The sequence below is a fragment of the Echinops telfairi genome, unplaced genomic scaffold, assembly GCF_000313985.2.
Source record: "Echinops telfairi isolate 266 unplaced genomic scaffold, ASM31398v2 ScPeMD7_5592;HRSCAF=6446, whole genome shotgun sequence".
Classification (NCBI taxonomy): Eukaryota; Metazoa; Chordata; class Mammalia; order Afrosoricida; family Tenrecidae; genus Echinops; species Echinops telfairi.
Window position 1 is genome coordinate 51,191,850 of NW_022109491.1, and position 16,018 is coordinate 51,207,867.

At 41.9% G+C, this 16,018-nt stretch overlaps 1 protein-coding gene across 1 annotated transcript in view; it reads right to left on the reverse strand.

The window, feature by feature from the left end:
* LOC101656541 (beta-galactosidase-1-like protein 3) overlaps nucleotides 1-16,018 on the reverse strand; it is a 66,770-nt gene that overhangs the window by 40,681 nt on the left and 10,071 nt on the right. The window contains exons 2-8 of the mRNA XM_013007622.2: nucleotides 15,592-15,804; nucleotides 12,514-12,582; nucleotides 11,386-11,481; nucleotides 9,755-9,863; nucleotides 2,755-2,847; nucleotides 1,213-1,294; nucleotides 222-286 (exon numbers count right to left, since the gene is read on the reverse strand). Of these exons, the coding sequence (XP_012863076.1) occupies nucleotides 222-286; nucleotides 1,213-1,294; nucleotides 2,755-2,847; nucleotides 9,755-9,863; nucleotides 11,386-11,481; nucleotides 12,514-12,582; nucleotides 15,592-15,804 (727 nt within the window). The remainder of the gene's footprint in view (nucleotides 1-221; nucleotides 287-1,212; nucleotides 1,295-2,754; nucleotides 2,848-9,754; nucleotides 9,864-11,385; nucleotides 11,482-12,513; nucleotides 12,583-15,591; nucleotides 15,805-16,018) is intronic.

Here is a 16,018-nt window from a genome sequence, read left to right on the forward strand (position 1 = left end):
GTGCTGTCACATGGAGGTTTTCCCACTCTTCCTTAGCCAGACCCAGGCCAGAAAAAGCATCCGATTGAGGTGGCCACTAGGAAGGTCCTCTCCCCTCCACGCTCCATACCCACACTCATCAACTCCTGCAATTGCTTTGAGACACTGCTGAGACCAGTCTGTCACTGAGGAAGTTATGGCAGGTGAAAGAATAAAATTTCTTCATTTCTAAGATGTCTTACCTGCACTTTTTTAAGCAGTCTAAAAGAACCATTGCTGAGTGCCTTCATATTGATGGTGGCCAACACTGTCGAGAGAAGAAGCAGTATTAACTATGTCAACAAGAAAGGGGGAGGAACCTAGCCCAAGGGAAAGTGTGCTTAGCAGCATAGGTAGTGGGTGCACCTCAGGGTGCAGAGTACAGGGCTTTTCATGGACATCCCATCATGTGATGCCAGCAAGCACCCCAGGAGGTAACCAGGGCAAGAGGTACCTATACCACCCAGAAATGTGGACTAAGCCATGGGGCCAAACTTGTTCAGAACTAGGAATTTATATAAGCTGCCTGACCCCACGCCCAGCATACTTTCTACTATCACGTGGTTCCACTCTTAAAATATCTTAAATAATGTAGAGGAGAACCAGCACAAAGGAGGAGGGGACAGTAGTAGACAGAAACTGAGCTAAAGATTAACTGAAAGATTCTTGGACCCATCACCTGCTTGTGATCCCAACAGCACCGCTTAACTGTTCCATTATGAATTGTCCCATGACTTCATTCTCCGGGATCTACCACATGTCCACTCTGTGTCTCAGGCTACAGGATTTCAGAACTGGGGCCTCTGCCAATGCAATTTCAATTTTTTGATTCCTTAAGTGGTCTTTATAGGTTGATGGATAACACCCTCGTCCTAACCTATGCCCAGCGGCAATATGGATTCTGGGCCACAGGGAAATTATGAAACAGAAAAATGAACCACAGGAGATTATGAGGACAGAGAGCTCTGTTCAGTACCAGTGCTGGTATCTGTTCAAGACAAAAGTGATGGATTAGTGGATGAATTCTTAGATTTGACCTTGAGTTTGTGTCTATTATAATATTAAATCTTGGGATCCATTTCCGTGTACTCAGAAAATAGAGGTCGAAGATATACTTGAATTTCTTTCAATCCTATTCAAGATTTAAACTGGCTAAGAGCCTTGACTCTTTCTTAAGATACTCTAAATCTGTACCTCCTTTTATGTAGCCCTTGTGCACGTCTTTCTCATTATCTGAGGTCAAAAGCAGCTCAAAGATCCCTCTATTCAGTAGTGCCTGTAGGAAAAAAACAAAACAGAACAAAATGAACCCCTTTTTTCCATTTCTCCCACGAGGGAAAAAAAAAATCAAGAAAATTAGGAAATAAATACAACCAGGATTCAAATGGGCAGGGTCTGCACTACAATCCCAACCTTCTGTAACTCAGTCAGTTAAGACTCTATCTCGTTAGCCATCAGGGTGCTTTCCATGGGCAACAGCAAAAAGTAGAGACTGTGGCCTCAGATACCCATGCTCCCCGTCCGGGGGAAAGCACACTACTAAGTAGAGTTCTTCATGCAGATAATTTAGCAGGAGACAGGCTACAGGAAGATCTCAATCAAGACGAAAGCAAGGCAGGGACTTAGAGAATAAACACATTATGTTCAAAGATCAGAGAAAAGTTTTACAACACCCGGTTGACACCTGGACACTGTTTAAGAAATGGGCTGCAGACAATTGGGAAATTTCTTTTCAACAGCATTTATTGAGCAGACAGCCAGAGAGCAAGATAAGCTCCTGTTTATAGTTCTTATATGTTTATTAGTCCATATCTGGTTCTAGGAGTGAAGACCAGTGGCAATTTCTTTAAACCATGAAAAAAAAATCATGTTAGCTAAATAATATTGACTGGTGGTGTTGTATTGCTCCTGAGAAAAGTCGGGGAGGGAAATGAGAAAATGTTCCTGGGAATCCCCAGAAGCCATGGCTCAAGACAGGCACAGGCCACACCAAGTAATCCAGCCTCGCTCATTGCAGTGCTGTCTCTTTATGACCCACTTGATGGTCTTTGTCAGTACTTTCAAGGCCATCCCACCCAGAAGCCTCTGTTTGGACAAAGCTCAATGGGCAAGGATGGAGGCTGGGAAGGGAGGCCCTCTCAGGATATAGCAGAGAGTTCTGTGATCTGCTTAACTACCGGAGAGCTGGTTCCAGGTTAGTGTGAAAGTTCACTTCTTGAATCTGGTGTGTCAAAGAAAGAAGGAACTGAATCCATCAGAGAAGACATCAGACTGAACAGTAGTTCTTGCCTGGCCTGAGAACTCCCAGTGTAGAGGAGCAAGAGAAATAGAAATAGAGAAGATAGATGATAGATAGATAGATAGATAGATAGATAGATAGATAGATAGATAGATAGATGCCAGAAATCTGTAAGCTACTAGCCATCATCAAGTTCTTAAGGAATTATTTACTATGGATATATATCCACCAATCCCAGCTTTAAAGGAGATTCAAGTTATAGAGACAGCAACAGACAGGAATAATCTATTAACATCATGTTTTGTCTCCTAATATAATTTTTTAAGTACGTATAATCTCTCTGGCTATATTTCAAATTCACAAGCAAAGTGGCCTTGATCTTATGTATTCCCACGCCCCCAGGGTCTAGCAGGGATCCAGAAAATGCATCGTGGAAAAGAGAGCTGGAGGAAGGGTGCATACAAATAGGTAGACAGAGCAGGCCAAGGCTTCCTTACCTGTCTCATAGAGAGCATGTAGTTTTTGTCTTTATTGTATGAGCCATATTCATTCTCCACCTGCACAGCAATGACAGGGCCTCCCCAGTGGTACTGAGACACAAACAGATGATGGTTGAAAAGTGAGACTACGGGTGGCAAAAGTCTAGGATCTTTGGATCTGCTGCTACAAATAACACTCCTGGAGTGGAACTCTTTGATCCAAATTACCTTATTGCTTGGGCACTATCTCCATTGTCTGCTTCCAATAGTTGCCAAGTTCACTCTGAAGCACTTTCACTGCTGCAGGAATCCTACCTTACCTGGTACTTAATAGATAAGTAATTCTTACCATCTCCTCTCTATTTATCATACTAATTAGCCACTTACACGTGAAGTTTTAAACCTGCAAATCCTCCTGTGACCCATCCTATCCACCTACCTAATTGATCATTAAAAGAAGGTCCTCCCTTCTGTCAGAATATGTCTCCATTTTGTGAGTGGAATCTTACTACCTGCCCCACCTAGTCTGCTCATTGGCTTGGTTCTTTGAGCTGTTCCTGCTGGGGTTTGTTTGTTTGTTTGTTTGTTTGTTTGTTTGTTTGTTTGTTTGTGGGCCTATTGTTTGCATATCATACCGTTCAATAGTTCAATCATATCAATAAGGGTTGCACAATCACCCCACAAACAACTGTACGACATTTTCTTCATTCTTGTACTCATTGTTACTAGCTCCCTGTTTCCCCTTAGCCTCTCCTCCTTTCCCGCAAGGAATCATTAATCCAGTTTACTGTCTCTATAGCTATAGCTATCCTGGATTTCACATACAGAAAAAAAAAAATTGAAAAAACTAATAACAAAGTAAAACAGATAAAAAAAACCTCAATCAAAAAGAAACCGATTATCTTCTGTATCTTCATTTTCTCCTTCAAATTGACAGATTTCCATCCTCACAAAACTGTGTTTCAAACTTTCATACAGAAAGGGAAAACGAGTTGAGGAAGAGGCAGAGAGAGAGAGATAACCCCCCAAGAAAGTCCCCCTTTAGCTGAAAGTTTCTTCTTTCTGTGTCATACTTCTTGAGACAAGGATTGATCGTCTATGTTCCCTGCCTCTACTTTCTCACGTCTAGCTCATTCCCCAGCCCACTGTGGTCAAATGTCTGTGCCAATGATGATGTGGCAGCACCCACACTGGGAACATTGTGTTAACTTTCTAAAAGGTGAACTAAAATACACACCCTCTCATTTTCAGTGCAAAATTTCGGTATCATTTCACAATCAAGTCTACGCATCCCCTTCTTGTGGCGTTCTCTTCAGGGCTTTAGCTCCGCTCTCCTAGTTTTCTTCCCACCTGTCATCCCACCGCTGTTTACTCTCCTTGGTCAGTTCTGACCAGCTCTCAAAGTTATTGTTCTCCTTCCGTCTCTCTGTCTCCTCAAATCATGTATTCTCTCACTGTCATTGAAAGCTGTGCTCACCATGTATATTTTGTTGTTTTCCCAAATCGGTATTATCCACCCAGATAGCTTTCTGCTGAACCACAGACCTGTGCAGCTAACTTCCTCCTTTTCTGTATGGATCTCCCACAGCTGTGTCAAACTCAATGTACCCAAAACTAAGCCCAGTATCTTACCCATTAGACATTCTCATTCGCTTTTCTTCCAACTCAGAAGGTAGTGTCCCATTCTCCAAAAGATCGTCTGCCTTCTTAAATCAACTGCCACAGTACCACATTCTGTCCATTGTACTAGCTAACTAGCTTTCACACATGCACACTTCTCCTCCATTGCCGCTGTCCTAGTCTAACACCACTGTCACTCTCCTGAATTACTGTAATCAACCCCCCCAGTACGAGGGGGGGCGGGAAGCCTGTTGCTGTGAGGTGGATTCCATTGTATAATGATCCTAGGGGACAGGGTAGAACTGTCCCATAGTTTCCAGAGCTGCCAGCTTTATGAAAGAAGATTGCCGCATCTTTGTCCCACAGAGTGGTTCGTGAGTTTGAACAGCCTACCTTTCAGTTAGCAGCTGAACACTTCATCACTGTCCCAAACGCTTCTTCCCAATTGGAAAGCATCCCTTAAAATTAATCCTTTAAAATACATCCTCCTCAATACACAAGGCAGAACAAGCTCTCAACAGTGAACATCTGATAACATCCCTCAACAGCATAAAGTGATCTCTTGCTTCCCGCTGACTAGAGCGTCAGTACCGACCGTATTATGCATAGCGAGACCATCAAGATTTAGCCCATTTTCCACGACAGCCCCATAATTGGCCTCTTTCTCACTTTACACACCATGTTCCCGACAAGTGGAGCTTCATTTTACTTGCTCTGCCTTCTCATTCTCCTTTTTGTCATTTGGTATTCAACTAGGTTGCATACTCCTGACCGTTACCAATGCCGGCAGTCCTTCAGCTGACTGGTAAAAGTTACTTCCTCTGAAAAGCTTGCCTTCAACCTCTCTTCCCACTCAAGGCCTTCCTATATGCCCACGAGGGGCATCTGTGCCGAAGGAATTTATCATTCTTATTGTAAGTGCCTGTTTGTCTTCACTTTGAACAATAAACTCATCATGGATACTGTTCACTAGTATGAGCCCGACTCCCACAGTGCACACAACAGGTAGTCAACCATTCCTTTGGGAATGAATAGAGATCTTCTGAACTAATGAATTGATAGCACTCATTTTTATTATGTATTTTCTCCCAATGTGGAAGATGCGATTCCTGAAATCCTTACCAACAGAAAATTCAGAGTTGATCTTATGAAATAAATAAGATTAGAAGAATAAAGTTTGCAACTAAAGTCATATATGCTCTTCAGATATTATTTTCTGCCTGATTAAAATAATCCATTCAATTAAAGAATTATGTTAATTTCATGATTATATATTTCATTTGCATTTATATATTTTAATTTTGTAAGCTTTTGTCTGGAGTTTTCCCATGCTTGTGATTTCTAAAGATGTCCATAAATTTGCTTCGCTTATTGTAAACACACATAAATAGTAAACAGCATGCTTACTTATGCCACATCTTCCAGATTCACACATATGGCAAAAATGGGGCCAGAAACAGGTGGCTTCGGTTCTTCTTTCATAAGATGCATCTCATTTCCACACAGCAAATTCAGGAGCTCAATATAAGGACTGTCTCCTTTTCCCAACCTTCCACCCCTGGTGTCACTCACCTGTCCAAAAGCTGTCCAAGGGGAGTCAAAAAGTATTACCACCAGGATTTTAGTTCATGCATGCACGGGTTTACTCCAAACAAAACGTATTTAAACATCTCTCTGCAATTACTAGACTCTGTAATTCATAATACATTTATCCTAGTCTAATTAAGATGGCTTTTTTAAAAATGCCAATCAAAACAGGGCCTCCCAAGGGAGTCTGCTGAGCCAATCAAATTCAGGTCCTGGAGAGGTCTGCTCAGAAAGACCTGGCAGCAGTGTTGTTGAGATTCCACCTGGGTAGTCTGGTAGATTTTCTCAAAGGACACATGATGATCACAGGGTCTTATGAGGAAAGCATTTTAAGAAAACTGGAATTTGTTTTGGTAAGAAAAAGGCCAGGAAATCTGAACAAGAGAATTTCTTTTGATATCATGACAACATACCTGATTATTCTTAAAGATTAGCAAGGCTATCCTGTGAGAATTATTTTTGGAAACTTTTTTGCATCCACCCTACAGTGTTGATCTTGCCCATTCAGACTTCCTTTCGTCCCCAAACTCAGAGAACACTTAAAAGGAAAATCATTTGAGTCCCTGAGAGATGCCAAAACTGCCATCTTGAGGTAGAAGTTGAAAAACGTAAAACTGTTCAGGGACTGATCACAGAGATAGAAGTAGTGCCTTCAGCAGTGTGTAGGCCTAGACGGGGCTTGTGCTCACAATTTCACGTGTTGATATTTTTCTTTAATAAAGGGTCCTAGGATTTTGTCGTATACTTTTTGACCTACCCATGTGTAGCAGAAATGCTATTCCTAAGATATTCTTTCACTTTCCTTTCCTTTCTAATTCCATTACAACTGTTCCTAAATAGCCTAGTAAGGTTTTGCTGCTTTTGCTGGTGGCCTTAAAATCCATTCCACCCCAGAATGAGGCTTTACACAACAAACTGAAGCACCTCCCTGTCCCTCACCACCCTCCTAATTGTTGTTGTGTGAGCTCCTCATCACAGCCACTGTGCCGTCCCAGTCAGAGTAATTCACAATTCAGATGTTATAAATATCCAAATAGGCATTGGCAGAAAAAAGTCCCCCATCTCTAAGAAGCTCTTTATAAATTAGAAGATCATTTTTGGATTCAATAACTTATTATACCTCCCAATGGATTGCCCTGTTTCCATGTTTGTTTGTTTTTTCCGTTTTCTCATTTCCCTCTTGTGGGACATTATCTTCCCTTTTACTGAAATTAACACCAATCTACCCTCAAGCTTATTGCTTCTCCTTTGATATAGCACTGGGGGTCTTAAAGCTTGAACTTAAACAAATGGTCTTCTAACAGGGAAGCAACAAAGCCCACATGGAAGAAGTACACCAGCCTGTGTGGTCACAAGGTGTCTATGGGATCAGGTATCAAATATCACAAGACCCAAAACAAAAACTCCTATCAAGGTGAACAAGGGGGGTTGGAGTGGAGACCTGAAACCCATCTGTAGATAATTGGACATCCCCTCATAGAAAGGGATGAGACAGCGGCATAGCACTGATGAAACACACAACATTTCTCTAGTTCTTTAATGCTACACATGCACACACACACACACACACACACACACACTATTATGACCCCAGTTCTACCTTAAAAACCTAGATAGACTGAAGCATGTACACTGGTAGAGATACAGTCCTCAACACATAAGATCCAGCATAGATCAACCCTTAGAAACAGAATGGGAGTAGCAATGCCATGAGTGTAGGGAGAAGGTGGGGAAGAAGGGGGAGAAAGGGGGAACTGATCACAACGATCAACGTGTAACCACCCCAACCCCCTTGCTGAGGGGGGCGAACAACAGAAACATGGGTGAAGGGAGACAGTGAACAGTGTAAGAAGACATGAAAATAATACTATTTTATAATTTATCAAGGGTTCACATTGGGTTGGAAGGAGTATGGCTTTTTATGACAATCCAACTGACATATGGATTGTTATAAGAGCTATAAGAGGCCCTAATAAAATTATTTATTTAAAAAAACAATAGTTGTCTGTTGGTCGATGCATTTATTTCTGGATTCTCCATTCTGTTTGACTGCCTTGGCTGTGTAGTAGGTTTTGAGTTTGGGAAGTGCCAGGTCACTGTGGTAGTTGTATAATCTGGTGTCAATTTGGAACTCAAGAGGATTGAGAGTGAAGGGGTGGAGTCTACTCTGTCAATTGGGTCATAGCCAATGAGGCTTCTGTGTGGGCATGGCCTTCCCCTAAGGATTCTGGGAATTCCTGTATTTTACTCCTTGGCGGTGGGAGATACTTTTGTCTCTCTGCTCACTCCCTAGGAGCATTGCAACTGACCAGACACATGGAACTATGTTAATGCCCTGAGCTGGAGAAGCCACATGGACCTACCCTGATGCAACCAGACCTCTGAAGCAGGAGAATCCATGAAAAGGCCCTGCCAGCGCTGAGATGCTTACAACACCACTGGATCTAAAGACTTTCTACCCACTTGCTTATTGTGATCCTGCATTCGGCATCATTGCATGTGTTTTGTGAGTCTGAAGAGGACTTTATAGACTGGTATCAGACATATGGGCTAATATCAGACTTGTAGACTTGATCTGGACTGGGCTGCGATGTTATCTCGATGTTCAATTGCTCTTGTATATAGACCTCTTTCTTATTCACCTGAGTCTATGAATTTGTTTCTCTAGTCTACCCACACAAACACAGTCACCTACTTTGTTCATCTCTGTAGTGCTTTGCTTATCTTTTAGTCTACTACCTAACAACCTTGGGTTTTACCCCATATCCAACTATATCAAGAGATATAGTCTTAAATAAGATTTTTAAAATGATAATCACATACCCCTCTTGCTTAGAAGAAAGTTATAAAACTTCAAACAAATCAGCATCACAACTATCAAACAACAGTTGGCATGTAGATTTCAGATATAATGTTCTGTTTGTTGTGGCATCTATGTGCTATGGGTTAACACTGATAACAAGTGCATTTGTGGAGATGTACATAAGATGCGAGCACTTTACGTAGAAAATAGAAAAATGATGTCTGAATGCTTAAAATTCTTGGGACTAAAGTACACTGGAATCCATAAGCAATATAAACAATCCTCGTGGCATGAAGGCAAGGGCAAAATGACACAAAAACCAAGTTATTTATTATAGGACCAACTGGAAAAATCCGAAATCTCTAAACAAGGAACTAATTAAATGAATGATAATGTAGTGTGCTGCAGAATGCTATTCAGCCACTATTAAAAACATACAGTGACATGAAAGTCTTCCAATATATGTTTCTAAGTGACAGAACAAAATGTCATACAGAATATTTTGCGTTATATAAAAAAGAATATACACACATTTGTCAACATATCAAAATATAATCATTTCCTTGCATGTGTGTAGAAAATCCATGAAAAGATACAAAAAAATGTGATAAAATTTAATAATCTTAAGAACAAAATTGAGTGTTTTGGAAAGTGAGACTTTTATTTCACCCTAAACTGCTTTGCACATTTTTATTTTAGCCAAGTGTTTATATAAATAGTTAAGGATATGTTAAGAGTTAAAGTAAGTGATTTGAAGATCAGAAAGTACGGTCGATCTCAAATACAAACAGAACAACGGCAACCCTGTGCTGCAAACACAGACACTGTTGTGCTGCCCTGGTCTGTGTGATGTGAGCCCTTCTACGACACTGGCAGATGCAAAGGCAAGACAAGTATTGAAGTTCTAGAATTCAATAATACATGGACTTCAGCTTCAATTCTTCTAGAGCCTGCACAGTCAATTTACTCAATAAGAATGTAGATAAAAGAAATGGTGGTTTGGTTTACCTGCAGGGGGACCATCCTTGGAATCAGGTGATCAAAATACCGGTTCACTGCCTCAACAAAGCCCTTGTCAGTTGTTCTCAGGTTTAGGTCAGGGTCTTGTAGCAACCAGCTGGAGGTGAAAGAGGATGAATTTAGTGTTTGTGACTAAAAGACAGGATTGTACCTGGTCAGGATTAGGACCAGGATGACAGCAGCCCCTTCTTAAAGCTGCTGTCAGCAACAGTTGGCTGTTTGATCTCACCCCACATCCTTAGATCACTCAGGGGTTCAAAAGTCGTCTGGACAGGGCAAGTGTTTTTGTCCATTCTCACAGCCTCATCAGGTTCAGAAGAGAATACACTATGTACATGATGAAGTGAATTCACTTCCATTTGGCCAGGCGTGGAGTTGGTTACATGTTGGCCTGTGATCCTCAGAGGTGGCAGTTCAAAACACCAATAGCTCCAACAGAGAAAGACTGGGCTTTCTACTCTGGTTAACAGACAGTCTCAGAACCCCCCACTACGAATCAGCATTGACTCGATGGCAGTGAGTTTGGTTTTCAGTTTTGGAGTCTAAACAGAGGCCAAGGCCATGGACATCATGCCTTAGTGGCAGTTCTCGTCTCCACTGTGAGTTCATTAGACACATTTTTATTAAGCCCAGTGTATGTACCTTAATCAAAGTACTACATATCCAAAAAGAGTGAAGAATGAATTGGTGAATGTAAAACAGGATCTGCTCTACAAACCTTCAGTTGATTCACAATAGTTTATAAATAAATGAAATAAACAAATAGATACATAGAATTGTCTTCAAGTGTAGTGTAGGAGCTTACAAGCTAGTAAATATATGTCCTGCTTCACTAATGAGCTACTTGTGCTATGAATACCATGAATAATGCTACTCTAAAATACCATCTCCCCTTCAGGGCATACTCTTTTAACTCCACAGCTAGGAGGAGAGACTATGCTTGTCTCAGAGAAGAATAAAGTCTCCCAGCTGACTCTGGGGAATCACCAGGCTCATACAGAAGCAGGTATGGATGAGACGTGGTTCCTTCCAGCTTGCCTTGGTAACAAGAGGATTTGTGGATTCTAGCCTTAAACCTCAGTTGGCTGGGCAAAGAGCCAACATCCCAGGTGGAAGAACACGTGAAAATGAATAAATAGGAGGGAGGTACTGGGGTGTTCAGTGCAGTGGAGAATGTTATCTGCCATGAAAATAAATGAAAATCACAGTGAGTCTGCACTCAGATAAAACCCTACACTCTCCAAGGGCTCCTCTTTCCTCACTTCCTACCACAGGAAAAGAGCAGGAGTATGCATATTTCCCCTTCTGATGGGAAAACAAGAGCATAATCACTCTGATACATCCTCTCCCCTCCCACTCCCTTGGCCACAGCCCAGTAACTCAAATGCCTATAAAACAGGAGTGTAATATACCCCAATCATGTCCCTAGTGGCACGACTGCAAGCCCTACAAGAGATTACCTATGTTATCTCCATAGAATAGTGAAAGACATGTGATAATGCTAAAAACGATATTTATATTATTTGTAGAATAAGAGTATTTTTAGTAAACTATCATTTATAATTATAAAAAATTATGAAATTTAATGATAAATCTGGTTCCTCCCTGGCCCTGCTCACCTGGGTAATCCCCCAAGGTCAATCTCACTGCAGATATAGGGGCCTGGACGCAGGATCACCCACAGCCCAACTTCTGCAGCCATCCAGATGAAGGCTCTAAGGAGGAAGACAGTGTCAGTGGCTCTGATGACAGGCAGAGCTGAGGCTGCGAGGAGGATGGAGGGAATTGGGGTCTGAAGAGGGTAGGAGAATACCCAGCACAGGACATGGAACGAAAAAGATGTCGTACAGCAAATGATTACATAAAGTGTGACATTCTTTTTTATTAGGTTAAAAGAATTCAAAAAGAAATAGATATGACAAAATAATAATTTATAAATTATCAAGGGCTCATGAGGGAGGAAGGAGCAGGGAGGGAGGGGGGAAATGAGGACCTAATGCTGGGGGCTTAAGTGGAGAGGAAGTGTTTTGAGAATGATGGGGGCAATGAATGTACAAATGCGCTTTGCACAATTGATGTATGTATGTATGGATTGTGATGAGAGTTGTATGAGCCCCTAATAAAATGATTTAAAAAACAAACAAAAAGAAATATACTTTGAGAATTCACTGGATACAATGCACATATAAAAATGGTGAGTGGGTAGGGGTGACATACTATGGAGACAGGGCTGTCAGCGCCTTGCCTTGCCTCATTCTGTCAACCAGAAGGCTGATGAGATACAGGACAGAGGGGGAATCAGATAAAGAAAGCCAAGTTTGGCCTCTCAGCAACAGAGCAGGAACCCAGTGAGGCATCTCTCAGAGTGAGGTTGTAAGTGTTTGCCCTGGCCCATGGGGGTCTAAGGAGAGAGGGTGCTAGTGCGGGCATAATAGTGAGACTGCCCCCTAACCGCAGCTCCTTTCCCAGTCAGGTAATAGGCCTCAAAATTCGCCCAGACAACCTCCTGCAGTGGTCTTGGTGACCTCTGTGGGTGCAGGAGGAGCCTGGGCACCGAGAGCACAGGTGCAGAGGGTCCCAGTACCCATCAGAGAGTGGTTCCAGGTGCAGACGCTTCCTGCCTCTCTGACAAGGCCATTTCAGAATCTGTCTCTTCCAGTAATGCCTCGTTGTTCCTCAGGAATCCCAAATGCCCATACCTCCGTGTCCCACCTGGGTCTGACAAAAGAAGTAGCATCAACACCTACTCCAGATCCAGGTTCCCCGAGAAGTCAAATTTGCCTCTTTCTGGCTCATGGAGGTTCCACGGAACATAGCTGTAACAGGAAAGAGAGAATACTGGCTCTACATCGTAGTTATTTCCTCTGAATTCCTAAATCAACCTCAGTCCCAAGCCAGAACCCAGGATAACTCTACTTCAGAATAAATTTGACTTTCCAATGGCAATTTTATCTCTATTACAGGAATGACTACCTTAAATACTTTCTCTGTCTCTCTCTCTTATCTAGCAGTAGTCCAATATGCCCCAAAGTCTATGATTCTAGATTGCTTGGATAGATATACCAGTGCTCCCATTCACTATGTAGAGTGGCTTTGGACACTAAGTGAATGAATATTGTCCAGGGATTAGAGCATGACTGAAACACAGTAAGTAGTATAGATAGGAATCTGCATATAATGTTAAGAGTCGGAGCTGAGAGTGAAGACTAGGTATATCTCACTGTAAAGTTCGGGCTTCTAATCATTATGCTATAATATTCATCCTTATATCACTAAACTTCACTGTATTAATACTGCTCTTTTATTACATGATCATTTTTAGATAGTATTGTTTCCTCCACATCTTGATCCTCATATACATAAGTAAAAATTGTTTTAAAATCACTATATAGATGTCCTCTCTGTGATGGTTAAGATTGTGTGTCAACTTGGCTGGACTATGATTCTCAGTAGTTTAGCAATTGTAATATAGTCATCCACTATGATGAGATCTGCAATGGGCAGCCAATTAATAGAAAGGGAATTGCTTCAGGCATGTGGCCTGCTTCTAATATACATGGATGTTCTTACAGAACACTCTAGCTTTTGCTGCATCTGACTCAATATCACTACTTTTTTTGTTGGTGGTGGGTTTTTTTTCATGTGAGCCATTTGCTTTACCTATTGCCTGCTGGTCCTGGGACTTGTTAGCCTCAGCAGGCTGCCCTCCTATCTGCTCAACTTGGATTCATGTATCTCTGCAGTCTGACATCAGACCAGCCGTTCTTGGTTTCTTTGGCTCCTGCCGCTTTGTGAACCTGGCTTACCAGAGGATTTGTCAAAGCTATGGATTTTATTTTATTTTTTACAAAACAACTTTATCGCCTTCATAGGACTTTCCTTTACATTTAATATATTTGTCAAATCTGAAATTCCATCCTTGAAAACATTTTTCCAACTCATCTGTTGGATGGCTGACAAAACCTCCCTTGTATTTTTTTTCTTCACTTCTTCTACATTATCAAATTGCTGTCCTTTTGTGTCCCGCTTCATTCACAAAAACAAAAAAGAAGTCACATGGAGCGAAGTCAGGTGAGGAAGGTGTGTGGAGCAAGAGAGGCATGCTTCTTTTTGCCAAAAGTTAGAACACTGAGATGGCTGCACGACCAGGTGCATTGTCATGCTGGCAAAACTAGTCTCCCATCTGCCACAACTCAGGCCTTTCTTGTCGTACACTGTTCTGAAGTCTTTTCAGAACCTCTAAATAGAAAGCTTGGTTAACAGTCTGGCCTGGTGTAACTAGGGTAACTCTAAATGCACTATCGCTCTCACATCAAACAAAACAAAACAAATGGCCATCAGGGTGTTCTGTTTTGTTTGGTGTATATATAAAAGGTTCATACATTTATATTCATATTCACATTTATACTCATATTTATATAAAAGATTCCGTAGTTTTGCTTCTCTAGAGAACTCAAGGTGCTCTCCCAAATGAGGGCATATCACATTTTCACACAACAATTAAAGGTAATAAAAACAGACAATATAGGTTCAGAAATCTAAAAACCAGCTTAAGAAATAAAGCAACTGACTGAAAACTGAAAGAAAAGTGATCCAGTCAACAAATTAGGAATTTTTTTCTCTCAGTCATGTGGGAGGCCCTCCTGTCTAACCCATACAGCAGAGAAGCCAGACTACATGGATATAGATTGGAAGCTTTGAACTGAGAATTATAAACATGTTCCATTTAGCCTAGGAAAGTGAAAAATAGACTTGCTTTTCTGAAGATCTCACATCAGATTCTTAATATCACTCTGGGATAACTCAGAAAAATAAGAGCCATAGGTTCCCCACTTCCAAACAGAAATGAAAAGGGGGTGGGGGGCCACTCTCTTCAGGCTTCAAGAATTGGAAGTAATTAACTTAATGTTTCTAAACAATAGATTTCCAAGGGTGCATCTCTCTCAGGAAATCTGCCCTGGCGACTTGAAACTTTTAAAACAAAAAGAAGAATTGGAAATTCACCCTTCCATAAAATTATCCATTGTCCATGAAAAGTCTATTGAGATGATTTAGAGGCTCTGGAAATATATTAGAGATTTCAATCAAATGGGGAACTACCTGAGGCTATTGATCCTTTCTAATTAAACTACACAGTAACAAATTAGCATCTCTGCCTTCCTTAACCCCACAGTAGAGGTGTGGATGGCAACATGTGTTCTCTGAATAACTGGCTGGTGCCAGGGAAACACATGAGACCCGTCTTCCTCAAGGCTTTGAGGTCATACAATTTGGAGAGTGTACTTGGTTCACTGGTGGCCTGAACAGTTCAAAGTGGGGAGATCATGGCTTCAAAAAGTTTGTGGAATGAATGCAATTAAGATAATAGAATGCTTCCACAAACTTTTCTGAAACCCCCTAATATCCTCTGAACAGGAGCTCTGGTGGCATTGTGGTTAAAAGGTCGCTGCTAACCAAACAATAGGCAGTGGGAACCCCTAACTGCTTCAGAAGAGAAAGATGTGGCCGTGTGCCTTCAGACTAAAAAGACTCACTGTCTTAGACTCCGGCCAGGCAATTCCACCCTGGGGTCGTGAGGATTCAGTCAACTCAAGGGCAGTGCATTTGAGATAACTTGAAGATGCCATTAAACTACTACCTAAGTGCTCCTGAAGACCCAGTGCCAGCCCTGTGCACAGATTTCTGAGGAAATCACTCACTCCCTTTAGATTGTTCCCAGTAATACCCTATCCAAGACTTTAATCCCAGGGCAAATTAAGTATAAGTGAAGCAATTCAGCATGAAAAGTCAGGCAGAAGGTAGAGGAAGGCTGACCCAGCACTCACGTGGTGAGGGTGTTGAAGCCGCAGGCCTTCAGCTTCAGCAATCGATCTTTCCAGTATGCCCTAGGCACCCGAAAGTAGTGTATGGAACCCCCGAAGATCCAGAACTTGTGACCCTCCAGCGTGAAATGTGGCTTACCGCCAACACTGCTTCTCGTCTGAAGTCCCACATCCCGAATCTTCAGCTTTGCAGGAGTCAGATAAGCCCAATTATACCTGGTGAAACAGGCCGTGGAAGTGGAAGTGGAAGGCACAGGGGAGGAGAGGAGAGCTGTTGCGGAGATGTGAAGGAGCCTTGGGAGTGCAGGGGTTAAGCGTTAACCAGAAGGCTAAGATATGAAATCCTCAAAGGAATAAGAAGCTCTTGTCGGCAGAGCGTACTAACACTTCTGATTCCCTCCATCTCCACTCCCCCAACACCCCCCACCCC